Here is a 17691-nt window from a genome sequence, read left to right on the forward strand (position 1 = left end):
TGGAGCAGGCAGAGCAGGCTGGGAGAGCTGTGCTGCCTTCCCAAGCTGCAGTCTCTCACTCTGCCTTTGTACTCGCCTGACAATACAGGAATAAAAATAACCAGGCTGCATTTGCAGAGAGATAAAAGTGAAGTTTGCCTTTTGTGTCTGTCCGGGCAGTGGGACAGCAGCACCAATGGAGCTGTGTGGACATGACACATGGGAATTTCTGACATATCTTTTCCCACTCTGACCTTGACAGACACAATAAAAAGGGGCTTTGCAGCATGCACAGAGCCACTCAGTCCTAGCACCAAGGTCAGTAATACAGAGCATGTCTGTGTGCACGCGTGTCCCCTGTACTAACCCGCTTCACCCCTGCTGGCTGGCTGAGCCCAGAGGACAGGGGCTGGCTCTGGTGGCACAGGGGAGGGTGGGACAGACCTGGATCATGAGCATTTTTGCTGAGGACTCTGTGTTTTTCCAAGTTGTGGCTCCATTCGTGATGCTGTGGCGTTCCAGAGCTCTGCAGGGTGGTACTGCATTAGATGGGTATTAAGAAGCACAATCATAAAAGCGCTTTTCCAAGCAGCTGCCACTCCAGCCTTCGAGAAGAGTCTTCCCAGGGATAATACATCCAGCCTTGCTTTTATCTTGCTGCAGTATCGCTCAGCAGAACAGCCCTGGGTCTTTGTGCAGGGCACCAGGGCTCCAGCGGGTCTGTAGAGCTGAGACAGGTTTTAGCTGAGCTTATCAAGGAAATGGGTGTTATTGACAATCTCACCTAAAGTGGGAATGTGGATTTTGACACCAAAGTGATTCCAGCTCACCCAGCTGGGACTTCCAGTGAAGGGATGACAGCATCAGGAGGGAAAGTGTTCAGTAATTGTCTCATTAATATAATTTTTATCAGCTAGCACTGTTGCTGTCTTCTCTCGCTCCCTAAAATGAAAAGCTTGTCTGGTGTCGCTCTCGGTTCTCAACCCAGTGGTGGGCACTTTCCCCACGCACTGACCCTTTGTCCCTCCCTCCTTTCAGTGCTCAGGTGCCTTTCACTCTTCCTTTGCTGCTGCCAAGTCTCCCTCAGCTGGACAAGATGTCTCTGCTGGACATGAGCGAGTTTGGGGAGGCTGCTCCGTACCTCCGGAAAAGCTACACGGAGCAGCTGAAGCTTCAGACGATCCCGTTTGATGGTGAGAGCCCCTGTGTGTCCCCAAGCCTGTCCCTCTGCCAGGGCTATCTCAGGAGTCCTCCCTGCCCTTCCCCTGTGCTGCTCCTCAAGCCATCACGGGCACTGCAGAATTCCCCCAGCACCCTGGAGGGTGAGAAGATCTCACAAGTGAGAAAAGCAGGTTTTTGACCTTCCCCTGGTTTGCTGAGGAGTGGGTGGAGGTGATCCTTCATCTCCCCCGACCCTGAGGGCCATGAGGGCTGAGGGGCTGGTGTCAAAGCCTCCTGCAGCTGTTTCCTTTTGGAGGTGTCCCCTCTGTCCCAGCCACCCTGCTCTTCCATGGCTTGCCATGCTCAGGATCCAGGGCCCAACTTGTTCCTTTGCAGTTTGACAGAAGAGAAGAGATTTGCTTCCTTACACTGCCCTCTTCTCATGGCAGTCTGAATGCAGGCACACATTTCAGATTTCTGTCAGGCTAGAAGCTGATCCCACCAAAGTAAAAAGCTGCCAAATATGCACAAGGCAAAGAAACCCCAGCTCCTATGAACAAGAACATAGGAGGAATAATCACTGTCCTTCCACACTATCAAACTGCATTTATGTGGCTTTCAGTTGACAATTTCACATGGTCTCCTACATTTCAACCTGTATTATATCTTCTTTCCTTTCCTTTCCCTTCCTTCTTCCACTTCTCCTCCAGGAAAGAAGCGAGCTTGGATCCCAGATGAGAAAGAAGCCTACATTGAAGTGGAAATAAAAGAAAGCTCTGGTGGGAAAGTCACTGTGGAAACCAAAGATAAGGAAGTAAGCAAATACCTTTCCTTTTCCAAGGCAGAGCAAGTGTGTGTGGCAGGGGGATACGTGTGACAAGATCACGTCTGAAGCCATGAGCTCCTGCTGATAACCCTGTCCTGCTGCTCAGTCCTGCCCCGGGGGGACACACACGGCACTGTCAGCACACTCAGGCCAGCTCCTTGCCAAGGGTGGCACCAGTTCAGCATCTCCCACCGAGGGGTTGCTGTCGCAGCCCGGGTATCCTGCGGGACACAGCCAGGGCAGCCTGGGGCTGGCCCGGCACGGCTCCTGAATGGGGGAACACCCCCAGCACAGCCCTTTGTGATGCTGAGCCCGTGCCCGGCTCACCCCGGAGCCTCACAGCACAGGTAAGGGGCCAAGTGGCCAATTCCTGCTCCTTTTAGCCCAGGTTTGCAGTGGGGTGAGCTGTTGGGAGGACAGGCTGTGGCAGGAGAGAGGCTCCAGCTTTCCTCGGCAAAACAAGCAAGGACCAGCTGGTATTTGTCAAGATAATATCCAGCGCAATTAGCTGCAAATGAGCTTAATTAATATTCTTTTCTTGGCTATGGGAGTCTCACGGCTCGGCAACTTCACTGCAGAGCAGAGACTCACCCTGGTATGAAACTGGGAAACAGAACAAGGACCTCACCAGGCGGTAGATGATAGACTTTATTATTTCTATTTCTTCTCTAGTCAGACTAGCACTAAGAAGGGTTTGTGCCTATTAAATGTAAAAAAATAAAAATAAAAATATGCAATTTTCTTTGAAAAATGTCAAAGCTTTGAAAATATTTTTGTCCGAATTTTGGAAAGCGAGCAAAGAGATTTGCCTTCTCCAAAGTAAAATTTGTCAGAGAGGAGTCATAAATATTAGAAGTTCACTCAGATATTTAGAACGCATTCAGATTCTGAGAACAGAGCAGTTTCCAAATCCTCTTTTGCTGTTTCCTCTTGAAATTGTCTTTTTAATGATTTGTCATGGATTTACAAAATCAGAAACTATATCAGCTTTCCCTGGATAAGTATTTTCAGCAGAAATCTTTAAGAGTCATAGAGCCCTCCCTTATCCTTCTGTGTACCCTCCTGCTTTTAACACCTGGCGCCTTTTAACACCACGCACTTCATCTTCAAGATGAAGATAAACCTCTGAAAGATTTCATTTAATCTTTATTAACAAGACCATTTGCTAAATCCAGCTTCTCCCATCCAGGCCAGATACGTAATGTGATATTTTCCCCGTGCTTGGTCTCGTGGGATTAAATAAATCCAGTTTTAAGTGATGGGGTACAGGCTTCAGCTGTTTGCCTAAATAACCAGGGATCTCTTGGAGCAAAAGACAGCGCTGGCATGGGCTTTTAGGTTGGGAAGGAGAACACAGGATGGGGGTGTCAAGCACATTGTGGGGGAACAGCTTGGACCCCTCTGTCAGGCTCAGCAAGAGCCCCTCTCCCTGAGGAGGGAACAAGCTGGGCTTTGTGGCCGGGTGCTGCTGGGGCTGCCCTGGGCCTGTCACCCCAAAAGGTTGGGCAGCCCTGCCAGGATGGCAGCAGGCACTGGGGCCAGGGCTGTCCCCGGTGTCAGGTTTTGGGGCAGAGGGTGTTCGGTGAGGAGCGGGCTCCCTCTGACGTGTCCCCTCCTCTGACAGACACGGGTGGTGAAGGAGGACGATGTGCAGCCCATGAACCCCCCCAAGTTTGACATGATCGAGGACATGGCCATGCTGACCCACCTCAACGAGGCCTCTGTGCTCTACAACCTGAAGCGCCGCTATTCCCACTGGATGATCTACGTAAGCCCGCGGCACCCGTGGCGCGGGGAGGCGAGGGGGCACCGGGGCACCCCCATCCCTCATTACCCATTCTCCCCCCACAGACCTACTCGGGGCTCTTCTGTGTCACCATCAACCCCTACAAGTGGCTGCCCGTGTACACGGCGCCCGTGGTGGCCGCCTACAAGGGCAAGAGGCGCTCGGAGGCACCCCCGCACATCTATTCCATCGCCGACAACGCCTACAACGACATGCTGCGCAGTAAGCCCTGTCCCGGGGACCCCAGCCCCAGGGGCTCCTGGCACCGGGGTGACCTCCAGCGCTGCCCTAACGCCGCCTCCTTCTCTTGCAGACCGTGAAAACCAGTCCATGCTCATCACGTAAGTGAGCGGAGCCCCCCGTCCCTGCATGGGCACCCTGTGCCCCGAGGAGCGCCCCCGCCACTGTCCCCTCCCCATCCCGGCAGCTGTCACCCCTGCCGCCCGGGCCAGCTGACAAAGCTGGGCTCCCCCGCACCCCGACAGCTGCGGGAGCTGCCGTGGGGCGCCCCGAGCACCGGCAGCCTCCCGGGAGCCGGGGGAAAGCAGAGATGGAGGCCAAGGCCGGAGGGAGATGGTGGCCGGAGGGGCGGCGGCGGGGGAGGAGGGTGACGTGGGAGGGTGGAGGCCAGGTTGATTTCAAGTGACATATAGATAAGGGCTATATAAAGGACTCTAAAGGACCCTTCGCCGCTGCCAGGAGCCACGGACATTTTTAGCCTCGGCCATGGCCTAATTAGGAAAGGCAGGGGCTGCGGAGGGATGCTTGGCGCGTGTCCGGTGGCGGCTCCGCTGCCCGCTCCCCCCGGCTCTTTGTGATCTGGGATTACAATGGGAGAGCAGCTCACTAACTATAGGCATGAGCTCAGCGGGGCCCGGCAGCCCCCCGCAGCCCACGGCGGGCACGATCCAGCCCTGCCATCCCCGAGATGCCCCAGGAAAGCCGGGCGTGCTGGGCCCCGGCTGATCCCGGACAGCTGCGGCGGCCGAGCCGTGTCCGCAGCGCAGCTGAGCCCCCGCGGCAGCTCCGGGAGCCGGGCACGGCCGGGGACACCAGCCGGGGACACCAGCCGGGGACACCAGCCGGGGACACACAGACAGCCCGCAGCTCCCAGGGCCAGCCCCGAGCAAAGCACGAACCCGGGGATTGAGAGCTTCAGCCTCGCCATCCCTCCGAGGCTTTGCTCTTCCCTCCCGGCCCGGCAGGGTGGCTGCGATGAGTTGTGCCTGTTCTTTGTCTCATGCCCTTGATCTGTGTATTTCTGTTACTCTAAGCGGAGAATCTGGTGCTGGTAAGACTGTAAACACCAAGCGGGTCATTCAGTACTTTGCCATTGTCGCAGCCTTGGGCGATACGCCGGGCAAGAAATTAGTAAGACCTTCTTTTGAAACAAGTTCTTGCTGTTTTCTTCCTTTCTTTCTTTTTTTGTGGGTTTTTTTTTTTTGTTTTTTTTTGTTTTTTTTTCCCTCCTTCCCCTTTCTTCTTACTTTTTCTTCCCCAACTTTTTGCGTTTGGAAACGTGTTTTGGTCTGACCCACCCAGGGCTTGGCTTTTCCTTGACTTTTGAACAAGCAAGGCTTGAAATTATTCTGCTCAAGGGGAAATGGAATTTTTTTTTTTTTTTTTTTAATGTGGCTGCTCAATCTGTGCAGCCTGGAAGAGGTGCTTTAGTTGTTCTCTTTCTCTTCCTCCTTCAACACCCCAGTGATCTTCTTAAGGAGCATTAAAGAGATGAAGTAAACCTTCCATTTCCCACCTTGCCTCTTTTAAGCCTTGCTTTTCAGCATTTTCTCCTTTTTTTTCCCTCCTTTTGTTAATTTTGACCCTTTTCTACCTTGTGCCTTTCTTGCTTTTGTTTTGAATCTTGCTTTTCTTTGGTGCTGGTTATTTTTAAGCTGCCCTTGCAATTGCTTATTTCTTCTGGATACTTTGAGGCTCCAGCCTGCTTTCCCCTCGTGGAAGCAAACTGGCTGCTTTGGGTATCAGACAAGCAATACTTCAGCATTGTTTTCTTTCCTCTTCTTTGAGTCTGAATTTAACTGTTCTTGCTTTTTGACGCATTTCTTTATTTTCTTGAGCTAATCTATTTAACAACTTTTTGGCCTATCCTATAAAGTTTAATCCTCCAAGTTTTTTTTCTTGGAATTTTTTTTGGCACTAAATGGTCATGCCCTGCTTTTCTGACCATGCTTCTTGTGGTTCTTGCCTGGCTTTTCTGGATTTCTAAAGACAATTTTCTCTCCTTTCTCTAGGCAGCTCTTGCCACTAAAACTGGGGTAAGTGTTGTGGGCTCTTTAATGTTGAGAACAGAGTTCTGCTGCACCACAGATCTATGATGGGATGAGGTGTGAGGTCTCTACCTTAGGTCTGGAAGCAGCACCAGGGCAGTGTTTAGTTCTCCACTTGGCTTTGTATCTCCCTCCTTCCCATAGCTGGGTGTTTTGCTGTTTCATCTTTCTGCCTTTCTGACTCCAACCTCTCCTTCAAGGGATAATTACTCTCCAAACATTCATTTCTAGCCACTGTTTGCTAATGGGAGTGCTGTGGGCTCCTCCAAAGGTGAGGTGAAGCCTTCACACCCTGAAGATCCTCCTCAGCCTCAAAGCCCAGCTGGGGGTGGTGGTGCTGAGGGGCAGGAGAAGACCCTCTGCCCCAGGCAGCCCTGTGCCCTGTGCCCTGCTGATGCCCAGCCCTGGGCTGGCGCTGCAGGCAGTGATGGCCTTGCCTGGGGGACATTCCTGAGGTGTTTGCTCCGAGGGAACCCAGCAAAGGTTCATCCCCTGGAGCTCCCCAAGGGCTCAGTCACACATCCTTGGTCCTTGATTTCTCTGAGCTGGTGCACACCCTTGGCTGGGGGATGTTTATCATCACATGAGCGACCACAGACAGAGTCAGCTCAGGGGTGAACCCGTGGGTCTTGGGGCTGCCCTCACTGGATCTCCCAGGCCAGGTAATTTTAGGCCAGGCTGAATTTAGAGGCAAGAGATCGAGGGATACTCAGGTGATGGTGTGTTGGTAGCTGTGATTCACAGCTTCTCCCTGTCTCTTTTGCCCTTCACACGTCTGGAGCTGCAGAGGTAGGGGGCAGAAAGAGAAAGAGTGGCTCTCTGGAAAGAGAGGGTGGCTCTGGATGGGCAGCCCAGAGCTGGTGCTCCCTGAGGAAAGCCCTGTGGATTGCAATGTGTCAGAGCATGGGCAAAGCTCTCATGAAAAGTCCTGCAGGTGCCTGTGCCACCAAACTCTGTATCAGGTGTCAAAGCCCACCATCCTGCATGTGGTTTAGCACTGGTGTCTTGCTCCTCTTCTCAAATCCTTGTCCTGCTGTGCCTGCATTAGGCAGAGGCTGTCTCTTTATCTTTGAACAGAGAAACACACATGGAAAAACAAGGTTAGGAGAGGATTCATCTTAGCTCAGGATGTCAGGTCATGCCATCCTGTGGTGTGTTCCCATCACACTGGGACCCTGCAATGGATGTTGTTGGTGTAGGGACCTCTTGTTTCACAGTATGCTGTTGATGTGAGCTGTCCTAGACTTTGGTTTGGTGGAAGAGGAAATGCCCAACTTCAGAGGCTGAAATGATTCAGACTTGTGGTGACAACACGAGCTTGCTCTTGGTTTGCACAGCGTAGCTGCTGAGAAAGGGGGTGACACTGCTGTGTGCAGAGGGGACAGCAAAGGCCACACTGCTGCAAAGCCCAGCTGTGCTGGGCCCTAAACTGAGCTGCATGGCCTGGGCAGACGAGGAGATGCCTGGGGAGCAGCAGGACCCTCGGACAGCTGAGGGGTGCAGCAGGACCCTCGGACAGCTGAGGGGTGCAGCAGGGAGCCCCTGGCACTGCTCCGTGCTCCTGGTGACAGATCCCCTCTGGCTGTGCAGGAACTGACACATCCTTTGGTTTTGTTCTCCAGGGCACCCTCGAGGATCAAATCATCGAGGCTAACCCAGCCATGGAAGCTTTTGGCAATGCCAAAACCATAAGAAACGACAACTCCTCACGTTTTGTGAGTGCCTCAGTGGGCCAGGGAGCTGTGGCTGTTGGTGTGGGCTGTGTGCACGGAGGGTGGCACTGTGTTCTTGTGCAGTGACAGCCACAGGCAGGGAGCTGGAGCTGCTCCCTTGGGGCACTGGACTGCCAGAGCCGAGTTTTTCTGGTTCCATCAAATGGTGGCCAGCACGACCAGCACCGGTGTCACAGCCTGTGGCTGCAGAGACATCCCTGGCAGGACCAAAGCTGGGAGGGACAGGGGGCACAGCCTGGAGTGCTCTGGGACAGACAGGTGTGGCCCTTCCATTTTTGCTAAGCCCAGCCTGGCTCTGCTGTGGCTGCAGAGCTCCTGTGCCTGGAGGGAAGGGGGGCACTGCTGGGGGAGACCCTGAGCCCAGCACAGAGCAGGGGCTGCAGGCACGCTCGGTGTCACAGGGCCCTGCAGAAATGGTCAGTGGTAAGAATAGACCTGAGGACAGGGGTTTATCTGCTGTCAGTGAAATTTCTGCCTGCCTGGTATTTAAACCCTTGGGCAATGCTCTTTGAGCTTCTTCACATTACAAACAAGAGCACTTCACCCTTTTACAGAGCCCAGTAAGTTGCCTGGCATCAGCAGAAGCTCAAGAAGTGGGAAATTAACTCAGTTCCTAGGGGCTGTTCAGAACTGTTCCTCTGTGGGCAAGCCCAGCACTTACCTCCTGTGTGTGTTTTCAGGGCAAGTTCATCCGGATCCACTTTGGTCCCTCGGGGAAATTGGCCTCTGCAGACATTGACATCTGTGAGTGGCTGCACTGGGGAGGGAATTCATCCCACTATTTGTGCTCAGCTCTGGGAAGGAACAAGCCCTGTTCTGACCCCTCTGCCCTATTTCATTCTAGATCTTCTGGAAAAATCCAGAGTGATCTTCCAGCAACCCAAAGAGCGAAGCTACCACATCTTCTACCAGATCCTCTCTGGGAAGAAACCAGAGCTGCAAGGTAAGGCAGCCAAAGATGCAGCACAGCCCTTGGAGCAGGATGACACAAGATGGAACAGCCCCAGAGAGCTCTCTTGTCATCTTTGAGGCCCACAGGAATGAGCAGACCCAGCTCACCATGCAGGTTCTGCCCTTGAATGCTTTGCTAGCTGTGGTGGATCATAGGATTGGTGGATAATTCAGGGTGGAAGGGATTTCAAGAGGTCATCTAGCCCAGCTCCATTATCCTCACAGGCTGAGAAGCCACACTAAAGCCCTTCCTGCCACAGTGTAGGAGCAGAGGTCACCCAGGGTCTATCTGCAAGGTGGGAATGTGCTTTGCAAAGCTGCCCTCGTGGGGTGGTGGGTACAGCACGGACCTCAGCGAGTGCAGGCTGGAGATTTACTCATTTTGGGATAGAGGGAAATGTTTTGCAGCCTCCTCAACAAGTGAGATGACCTGTTTCAGGTGAGCTTGGAAACAGCTGACGGCTCTGTCTGGGCACTGGTGTAGATGTGATGGCCAGGACAGCCCCACCTGATGTGATCTGATCTGAGTGTGTGCTGGGGCAGCTCTGTGCTCTGAGCAGCCTCCTGGTGCCTCTGAGCAGCCTCCTGGTGCCTCTGAGCAGCCTCCTGGTGCCACATCACACTCAGGAAGCCTTTCCCCACGCAGGAGGATGGCTGGCACAGCCCCCTGGGGTGGTCAGCTCTTGGCTGAGGGCTCCTGAGCTTGGTGCTGAGCAGCACCTTATTAGGCAGGTCTGAGAGAGCAGTAATCTTATCTGGAGTCACAAGGGCATGGTGGCCACTTCTAAATCAGTCTGCAGCCAGGCCATATCCCAAGATAGCAAGCAGGAGGCAAGCACAGAAGAGGTGGACCCATGTGTGGACCTGCCTGAGCTGGAAGAGGCTGTTCCTTCCCCAGCTGCTGCCCTCTGCTTGAGGCTGGGGAAGCCTTCCTGCTCCATCTGTGTGCAGGGCTGTCCCTCTGCCCAGGGATGTCCCTGCCAGGCTGGCCTCACCCTCTGCATGTCATCCCCCACAGATATGCTGCTGCTGTCCCTCAACCCCTACGACTACCACTTCTGCTCCCAGGGGGTGACGACGGTGGACAACCTGGATGACGGCGAGGAGCTCATGGCCACAGATGTACGTGCCCAGCCCTGGGCCTGGGGAGGGCACAGCCTTCCTCTGGGCAGCTCTGGCCATGTGTCCTGGCTTTCTGTGGGTCCCTCTTTAAATCAGCTGGGGATCCCCCCTGGTTTATTGGTTGTGTGGTTGTTGTGAGCCTACAAGAAAGGGCAGGGGGACTCTGATCTCCACTGACAGCCTCATCCAGGCAGGGAAGGGAGAGTAATTCCCTGCACCCTGTGGCACATGAGTGCTTCCCGTAGTGCCCATGAGAAAGATCATCACAGAATCGGTAAATTTGGAAAAGACCCCCAAGATGATTGAGTCCAGCCTGTGATTTATCTCCACCTTGTCCCCAGCCCAGAGCTCTGAGCACCACGTCCAGTCCTTCCTTGGACACCTCCAGGAATGGGGGCTCCACCACCTCCCTGGGCAGCCCCTGCCAAGGCCTGACAACTCCTTCTGTGAAGAAATTCCTCCTGATGTCCAACCTGGACCTCCTCTGGCACAGCTTGAGGTTGTTCCCTCCCATCCCTTGTTCCCTGAGAGCAGAGCCCAATCCCCCCTGGCTGTCCTCGCCTGTCAGGAGATCAGTCAGGTCTCCTCCTGAGCCCTCAGCTTGGAAAACCTCCTCCTTGTGGGTGCTAGGCTAGTCCCTTTGCTTTCAGATAGGTCTTGTGGGAGCTGGAGCCACATTCAAAGCCCATGGACAGGATTCCTTGCTCAGGTGCCCACCAGAGAGGGCACGCTGCCCAGCCCCAGCACGGGGAGAGTACCTTAGGAGATGGTGGGAGAAGGAACCAACCCTCACCTCAGCACCTCTCTACTGCTTTGTGTCTCCTCAGCACGCCATGGACATCCTGGGCTTCAGCAACGATGAGAAATACGGCTCCTATAAAATAGTGGGGGCCATCATGCACTTTGGGAACATGAAGTTCAAGCAAAAGCAGCGGGAAGAGCAGGCAGAGGCTGACGGCACTGAAAGTGAGTGGGGCTTTGTGCTCCAGACCTGCCCAGGCTGGGATAACTCCCCATGCCTGGCCTCTGGAGGTCAGATCCCAAACATCCACACTGTCTTAGGCCCTGCTGGGGGTGCCCCAAGGGCTTGTCCTTGAGCAGGAATATCTGGGATAGTCTCTGCAAGGTGGTCTCATCTGCATCAGACTTGTCCCAGCAGCATCACAGGGTGTCACACCCCAGCTGGGCTTCACCTTGTGCAGTCTCCTCCTGCTCCTCATCTCTTGCACTTCACTTGACAGCATTCCAGGCACCCACAGGGGATGAGCCAGGCTGGGAGCAGGACCTGCTCAGCTCCTGAAGAGCAGTTAGAGCAGGACACAATCACTGTCTAACACTTTTCCTGGTTTGTTGCTCAGCAAAATCCAGTGCAATTCATGGATCTAAGAACAGTCAGGCTGCAGAGCAAAGCTGGAGGGAAAGGGTGACTTTCCAGCATGTGGAAGGGTGAGAAGGGGGAGCTCTAGCATGCACTTGGAAGGTTTCAGCAGGGATACAGCAGAAATGATTACCTGGATCAGTCTTTGTCGTGTTAACATTCATGAAGGAAAAGTTCTCTTTGCCTCAGGAGTGGCAACACAGGCTTTAGGTGCTACCTGGTAATTAATGAAGGTTTTGATATGGCAGTGATTCCCCTACAGAGGTGATTTTCTAGCTACAACCTGCTATTAGGACTTTATGAAAGACAGTCACCTCTCTTCTGGTCAATTCAAATTCAGTGTGTGGAAATTCAAACCTCCACTGGAAAATGCATGGAGAATCCCAGATCAAGATGACTAAAACCTGATAAGCACTTAATAAGGTGCAGCAGGCCTCCAAACAGTAACTTCTCAGTCAGGAGGTTCAAACTTTAAAGCATCATAGACTATGCAAGATGGAAAATCACATTAGACACTGGAGGAAGCTTTGGAGCAGGTGTAAAATCTAGTGTGGTTAACACTAATCATCATAACAGCAGGTCATTTTTAATTTTGATTCCTTTTCCCCTTCCCAGACCTTCCTTGTGAGCTCCTCCTGCCTTTGTTCTGCTTTGCAGGTGCTGATAAAGCTGCCTATCTCATGGGAATCAGCTCAGCTGACCTCATCAAGGGGCTGCTCCATCCTCGTGTGAAAGTGGGCAATGAGTACGTGACCAAAGGTCAGAACGTGGAGCAGGTGAGTGACAGGACACGTGTCCCCTGCTGACTCTGGGGTGCCACTGGTGCTTCAGTTCACTGTCTTGGGTGTAGGAGGAGACTCCAGAGCAGCAGCAGAAGGTGCATCCACAGTTCTTGGCTTTCAGGAGCAGGGAGAATGGGTGGCAGAGCTGGCTGATAGCTTTGCACATTAAGCCAGGCTGGAGATTCAATGCAGTGTCTTTGAAATGTGGGCTGGATCAGCCAGAGGAGGTCCAGGTTCTATGGATCTGCTTCAGGGACAGTCTATGAAGAGCTCAGCCCTGAAAAGTAGAAGACTCTAGATATCTGAACACTCATCTGGGTTGATCTTGTAGAAGACTCAAACACACCAAATTGCCAGGTTCCAGCCACACCCCAGCTGGGAGCCCAGACCTGGCCTGAACAGTGCAAGCCAGTCCTTGAGCACAACTCAAGGGGACATCAGGAGCTGGTGTCTTATCCAAAGTGGGCTGTGGGCTCCTGCCAGGCACAGGGCTTCTGAAATCACTTTAAACTGAATTTCTATCCTAAGACCTCGGTGGCAAGATAGGCCAGGTAGGCAGGAACACACCTGTGAGGAATGTAAAACTAATTTTGGAGCTTGTACTGTAAGCACCAGCTCCTTGGATCTGTCTGTCCTTCCTCTGTGTGCCAGGAGGAGCTGGCTCTCAGCCCGTGGCTCCTGCAGGAGCAGGGAGCAGCTCAGTGTGTGCTCTGTTTGCCGTGGCAGGTGCTCTACGCTGTGGGAGCCCTGGCTAAAGCCACCTACGACCGCATGTTCAAGTGGCTGGTGACCCGCATCAACAAGACCCTGGACACCAAGCTGGCCAGGCAGTTCTTCATCGGGGTGCTGGACATTGCAGGCTTCGAGATCTTTGATGTGAGTTCTGCAGGCCCCTGCAGTGGGGTCAGGGGTGTTACCACTGAAGATGAACAGATCACACGGACACAGGTCGAGGTGTGGTGAGAGAAAGAGAGAGGTTTATTTTTCCTCCCAGGATTTATAGATTTCTGACCATGGCCAGGGATTGGATGGTCAGGATAACACTTTCTCACAGCACTGGCCATGAGAGATGTCCATCACAAGATGTGTAACAGAAAGAATGTACACATATCTATGTTTACAGTTACTGTCCTGGGAAAGTCTTTAGAAAACCATGTCAGCAAGCTCAGAAGCTGAGTTTTCAGGGTGACACAGGGGAGCGTTGTAGGGACGACTCAGTCCCCTGGTGTTTGAGAGCTCTGTCTCCTCTAAGGAACTGCTGGCCTTGATGAGGAAAGGACTCTTGTGTGAATTGATGTATCTGGAGCAAACAGAGAACTCTCAAGGAGAGATTTACCATTGCTGTGAGCACACCTCTAGTGATCGCTGGCTACCTGCTCTGGTGGCAACACAGCTGAGCCTGGCAGGGATCGCCCTTCACAGCCAGGCAGAGCACAAGAGTGAATCCCTTCACTGCTGGAGCTCCTCCTTCTCACTCAAATCTCTTTTGTTCTTGCAGTTCAACAGCTTCGAGCAGCTGTGCATCAACTTCACCAATGAGAAACTGCAACAGTTCTTCAACCACCACATGTTTGTCCTGGAGCAGGAGGAATACAAGAAGGAAGGCATCGAATGGGTCTTCATTGACTTTGGCCTGGACCTGCAGGCCTGCATTGACCTGATTGAGAAGGTGGAGTGTGAGGCAGGGCATGGAAATGGTACTGCTGGGGGATGGTTTGTTTGCAAAGGCTGCAATAGAGAGGTGCTCTGCTACCAAAATTAAATTATTCCCTCCCTAGTCGGTGGCAAGTGCCCAGCTTTTTTATCCCCACACTTACAGCTCAGAGCTTCCAGCCCCTTGAGACTTTTTTGACACAAATTTTGACTTTATGAAAACATGGATATTCTGTGTCTACCCACTGAGGAGCCACAAAACCTGGTGCAGCCTTTTCCTCCAGAAAGCAATAATCTCTTCCCCTTTTTTCCTACCCACTTACAGCCCATCAGTGCCTTGAGCATTCACAGGTTCAGAGCAGCTTGTAGAAAATATTTCCACCATTGCATGAAGGAAACATGAAGGAAAATTTTTGGAAAGGAGCAATCCTGGAGAGGATCCCTCCTCAGCAATCTGTTGAACCAGGGCAAACTCCCACTTCTTGCAGGGCTGGGCAGTCCCACATGGGCTGGGAGGTCAGAGACAGCCTGGAATATGCAGTCTGGAATATCCAGTGACAGCTTGGCCCTGTGGCCAGTGCCTTGCAGCTGGGTTAGGATGGGCTCTCCCAGGTCAAGCCTATGCTCGGTGGCACATCCCTGCTTTGGGATGGGACGTGGCAGCACTGCGCTCAGCCCTGAGCTCAGCCCTCTCTCCCCCTGCAGCCCATGGGAATCCTGTCCATCCTGGAAGAGGAGTGCATGTTCCCCAAAGCCTCTGACATGACCTTCAAATCCAAGCTCTATGACAACCACATCGGGAAGTCGCCCAACTTCCAGAAGCCGCGGCCGGACAAGAAGCGGAAGTACGAGGCGCACTTTGAGGTGGTGCACTACGCTGGTGTGGTACGTCCTGGCAGCTCTTCCCAGCCCACACACCCTCCCCTGGCAGGGACAGGGCTGTCCTGACCTCTCCTCCACGGGGACAGGTGCCGTACAACATCGTGGGCTGGCTGGACAAGAACAAGGACCCCCTGAACGAGACAGTGGTGTCCGTCTTCCAGAAATCCCAGAACAAGCTCCTGGCCTCCCTCTATGAGAACTATGTGGGCTCTGCTTCAGGTGAAGAACACCCTCAGCCCGGTTTTACCTCGGTCTCCCCCCTCCTCATCTCCATGCCCAGCTGTTGGTGCAGCATCCCTGTCCCTGGCAGCCCAGGCAAAGGGAAAACCCACACTGATCCCTAAAATCCTCCCTGGCCTGAGTAGGGGGGTGCTGCTTTGAGGGCTTGTGTGGGGCTGTAGGGTTGTTGTGGTGGCCCTGTGACTTTGGGATGCAACCAGGAGCTGAGGAACCACCCAGTGCTGGGTGCTGTGGGAGATGTGTTGGTGGTCAGTGCCCTGTTCTGCAGCAGGGCACAGCCACCTCTGCTTTAGAGACAGCAAGGGCTGTGGGAATTTTAGGGGTGTTTGGGGGTGCCCCTGAGTCCTTCAAGGCAGGCAGATGTCTTGCTGATGTGAGTAATTAATATTTCAACCCGACAGAGGAACCTCACAAGCCGGGGACCAAGGAGAAGCGTAAAAAGGCCGCTTCTTTCCAAACAGTGTCACAGCTGCACAAGGTGAGAGCCAGCCCCTCATCCAGGGCCAGGAGGGAAACGTGCTCTGAGGGTCCCACTGGCAGTCCCACATCCCTGCCAAGGCTCTTGGCTTCTTGCACCTCCTGAGGGACCACCAGAGCTCCTGAGGGACCACCAGAGCTCCTGAGGGACCACCACTGGGCCGAAGCTCCCAGCTCCCTCTCATCCCTGGGCAAGGGCCCTGTGCCTGGCAGAGTCCCAGCGCTGTCCCCGTGCTCCTAGGGCAGGACACGAGGCTCCAGGCTGGGAGAGCTCCCTTGGAGCTGGGCTGGTGCTGCTCCTGCCCCCGTGACGCCTGTGGCAGCTCCTCCGCCTTCGAGAGAGCGGCAGTTAAGACTTGTAGTGATGTTTAGATAATTAATTACATGAACATCACTTTAAGTCTGTGCTACTTCTCTCCTCATTCCTGTCAGCGGGAAGGACAGCCTTTGGGCAGAAGAAAATGCAGGAGGATCTTGCAGGTCTCTGAGCAGGCAGCTGCCTGTCCTGGGGGGTGACCTGACCCATTTTACAGCTCAGGATGTCACACAGCTCCATCCCCTTGCTCATCCAAGCCAGAGCTCAGCAGCTGGAAAGCAGCACAGAGGGGTGTGTCCTGTCATGACAGCCTTGTGGTGACAGGGCAAAGGTCCCAGCTCTGAGGCTGCCACAGCCCCAGGGGTGTTTGGACACTGCTCCCAGGCATGGGGTGGGGTTGTTGGGGTGTCTGTGCAGGGCCAGGAGCTGAGCTGGGTGATCCTTGTGGGTTCCTTCCTACTCAGGACATTGTGTGATTCTTTGCCAAGGTGTGCTTGAAGAAGGCAGCTCTGTGGCAGAGCCCCTGTTCAGGGAAAAGTGTGATTTTCTTCCTTCTGGACAAGTCACAGGCCCTGGGGAAAGGTGTCTGTGGTGAGGAGTTGCCCTGTGGTGATGTGGAGCTGTGGGAAGCTGTTCCCTTCCCAGAGCTGATCCTGGACAGGCTGAGCCTGTACAAGCAGGGGAAGGCAGCTGGAAAGATCAAGGGGAGAGGTGTCTTGGAGAGAAAATGAGACACAGTCTGGCTCAGCAGGGCCCTCTGTCACAGCCAAAAGGGGTGAAGCACTGTGGAGGTGCAGGGAAATCCTGCATATCCTAACACTGTCTGCCTGCAGGCAGTGTGGACACCAGCACTGGATTGCTGAGCACAGAGCTCAGGAATAGGCTCAGTCCCGTGTCCCTGGCTCTCCCCTGCAGCAAAACTTTACCTACAAAGAATCGGGGAGCATCTGGCACAGAAAACTTCTGTGGCACAGCAAAACCTGCCAGTGCCTTTGGCCTGTCCCTCTGGCCCAGCCCAGCCCCCTCTGCCATGGGGCCAGCCTCCCACCCTGGCAGGAGGCACTGATCCTGCCCCAGGTGGGGATGGCTATGGATAGCAGGAGGAAATTCCCCTTTTCCCATGCCATAAGGGACTCTCAGGGTCTGCTCCCTCCCTGCCTGTGGGGGAAAGGGGCTGGAGAGAAGGAGAAGCATTCATTGCAGGGAAGCAGAGCTGTCCCCTCACCCGCTGTGTCTGCCCTGCAGGAGAATCTCAACAAGCTGATGACCAACCTGCGCTCCACCCAGCCCCACTTCGTCCGCTGCATCATCCCCAACGAGACAAAGACCCCAGGTATGGCACAGCTGAGGCAGCAGTGCCCCTGGGGACAGCCACACGTGGGAACTGGCAGGGGTTCTTGCACCCACCCTCTCCCCAGCCCATTCCATGCTTCCACTGAGCCCTGACCCCACCTCAGTGTTGAAACTCCTGTGACCCAGATCAATCTCTGCTGGAGAGAATGAGCTTTGCCAGCTTTTTTGTCTGTGCAGCCTGGCCCTTGTGTAACAGCAGGCATGGATGAGTGGTCCAGGCTGAGTTCCACCATCCAAGGCCCAGGCTGCAGCTCTGTGCTCAGCACAGACCTGCAGGACAGGCTGACAGCCGTGTCCAATCCACGGGATGTTCCCAGGGTCCAGCTCCATTTCCTCTGTTTTCTTGGGCTGAGCAGCTGCTCCATGAGTGTCCTTCCCCCGCAGGAGCCATGGATTCCTTCCTGGTGCTGCACCAGCTGCGGTGTAACGGTGTCCTGGAGGGGATCCGCATCTGCCGCAAGGGATTCCCCAACAGGATCCTCTACGCAGACTTCAAGCAGCGGTAACCCCCTCTCCTTCCTCACCCAGCACGTGTTTCAAGGGCAGACAGACTTGTCCTGGCTCTGAGCTGCTCCCCAGCTTGTGAGAGCTGGTCTGAGCCCCCAGCCTGTCCAGTTTGGGATAGCTCTGCTGCTGGCTCTGGGGTGCCAGGCATGGAGAGTTTGGGATGAGATCTGGATGTCTGAGGTGCTGAATGCAGGGGGAGGGTGGCAAGGCTCAGGCCCCTCTGATCCTGGCTCAGATTTCTCTCTGCCCTTGGGATG

The 17691-nt window shown here is 54.1% G+C and overlaps 1 protein-coding gene across 3 annotated transcripts in view; it reads left to right on the top strand.

Annotated features, from left to right (window-relative positions):
* Nucleotides 1–1017: 1017 nt before the first annotated feature.
* The window catches only part of MYH7B (myosin heavy chain 7B), a 29301-nt gene continuing 12627 nt past the window's right edge, over nucleotides 1018–17691 (top strand). The window contains exons 1-20 of one of the 3 annotated variants that reach the window (XM_058850265.1): nucleotides 1018–1172; nucleotides 1851–1954; nucleotides 3591–3734; nucleotides 3818–3974; nucleotides 4066–4093; nucleotides 5027–5123; nucleotides 6005–6028; nucleotides 7663–7755; nucleotides 8454–8517; nucleotides 8618–8716; nucleotides 9743–9846; nucleotides 10674–10812; nucleotides 11882–12000; nucleotides 12733–12882; nucleotides 13505–13675; nucleotides 14365–14544; nucleotides 14628–14760; nucleotides 15183–15259; nucleotides 16820–16907; nucleotides 17312–17429. In XM_058850265.1, coding sequence (XP_058706248.1) covers nucleotides 1076–1172; nucleotides 1851–1954; nucleotides 3591–3734; nucleotides 3818–3974; nucleotides 4066–4093; nucleotides 5027–5123; nucleotides 6005–6028; nucleotides 7663–7755; nucleotides 8454–8517; nucleotides 8618–8716; nucleotides 9743–9846; nucleotides 10674–10812; nucleotides 11882–12000; nucleotides 12733–12882; nucleotides 13505–13675; nucleotides 14365–14544; nucleotides 14628–14760; nucleotides 15183–15259; nucleotides 16820–16907; nucleotides 17312–17429 — 2186 coding nt within the window. In that variant the 5' untranslated portion in view covers nucleotides 1018–1075. Of the gene's footprint in view, nucleotides 1173–1850; nucleotides 1955–3590; nucleotides 3735–3817; nucleotides 4094–5026; nucleotides 5124–6004; nucleotides 6029–7662; nucleotides 7756–8453; nucleotides 8518–8617; nucleotides 8717–9742; nucleotides 9847–10673; nucleotides 10813–11881; nucleotides 12001–12732; nucleotides 12883–13504; nucleotides 13676–14364; nucleotides 14545–14627; nucleotides 14761–15182; nucleotides 15260–16819; nucleotides 16908–17311; nucleotides 17430–17691 lie in introns of those variants that run through there. The other 2 variants (XM_058850264.1, XM_058850263.1) reach the window with 2 other exon arrangements.

The sequence above is a fragment of the Poecile atricapillus genome, chromosome 15, assembly GCF_030490865.1.
Source record: "Poecile atricapillus isolate bPoeAtr1 chromosome 15, bPoeAtr1.hap1, whole genome shotgun sequence".
Lineage (NCBI taxonomy): Eukaryota > Metazoa > Chordata > Aves > Passeriformes > Paridae > Poecile > Poecile atricapillus.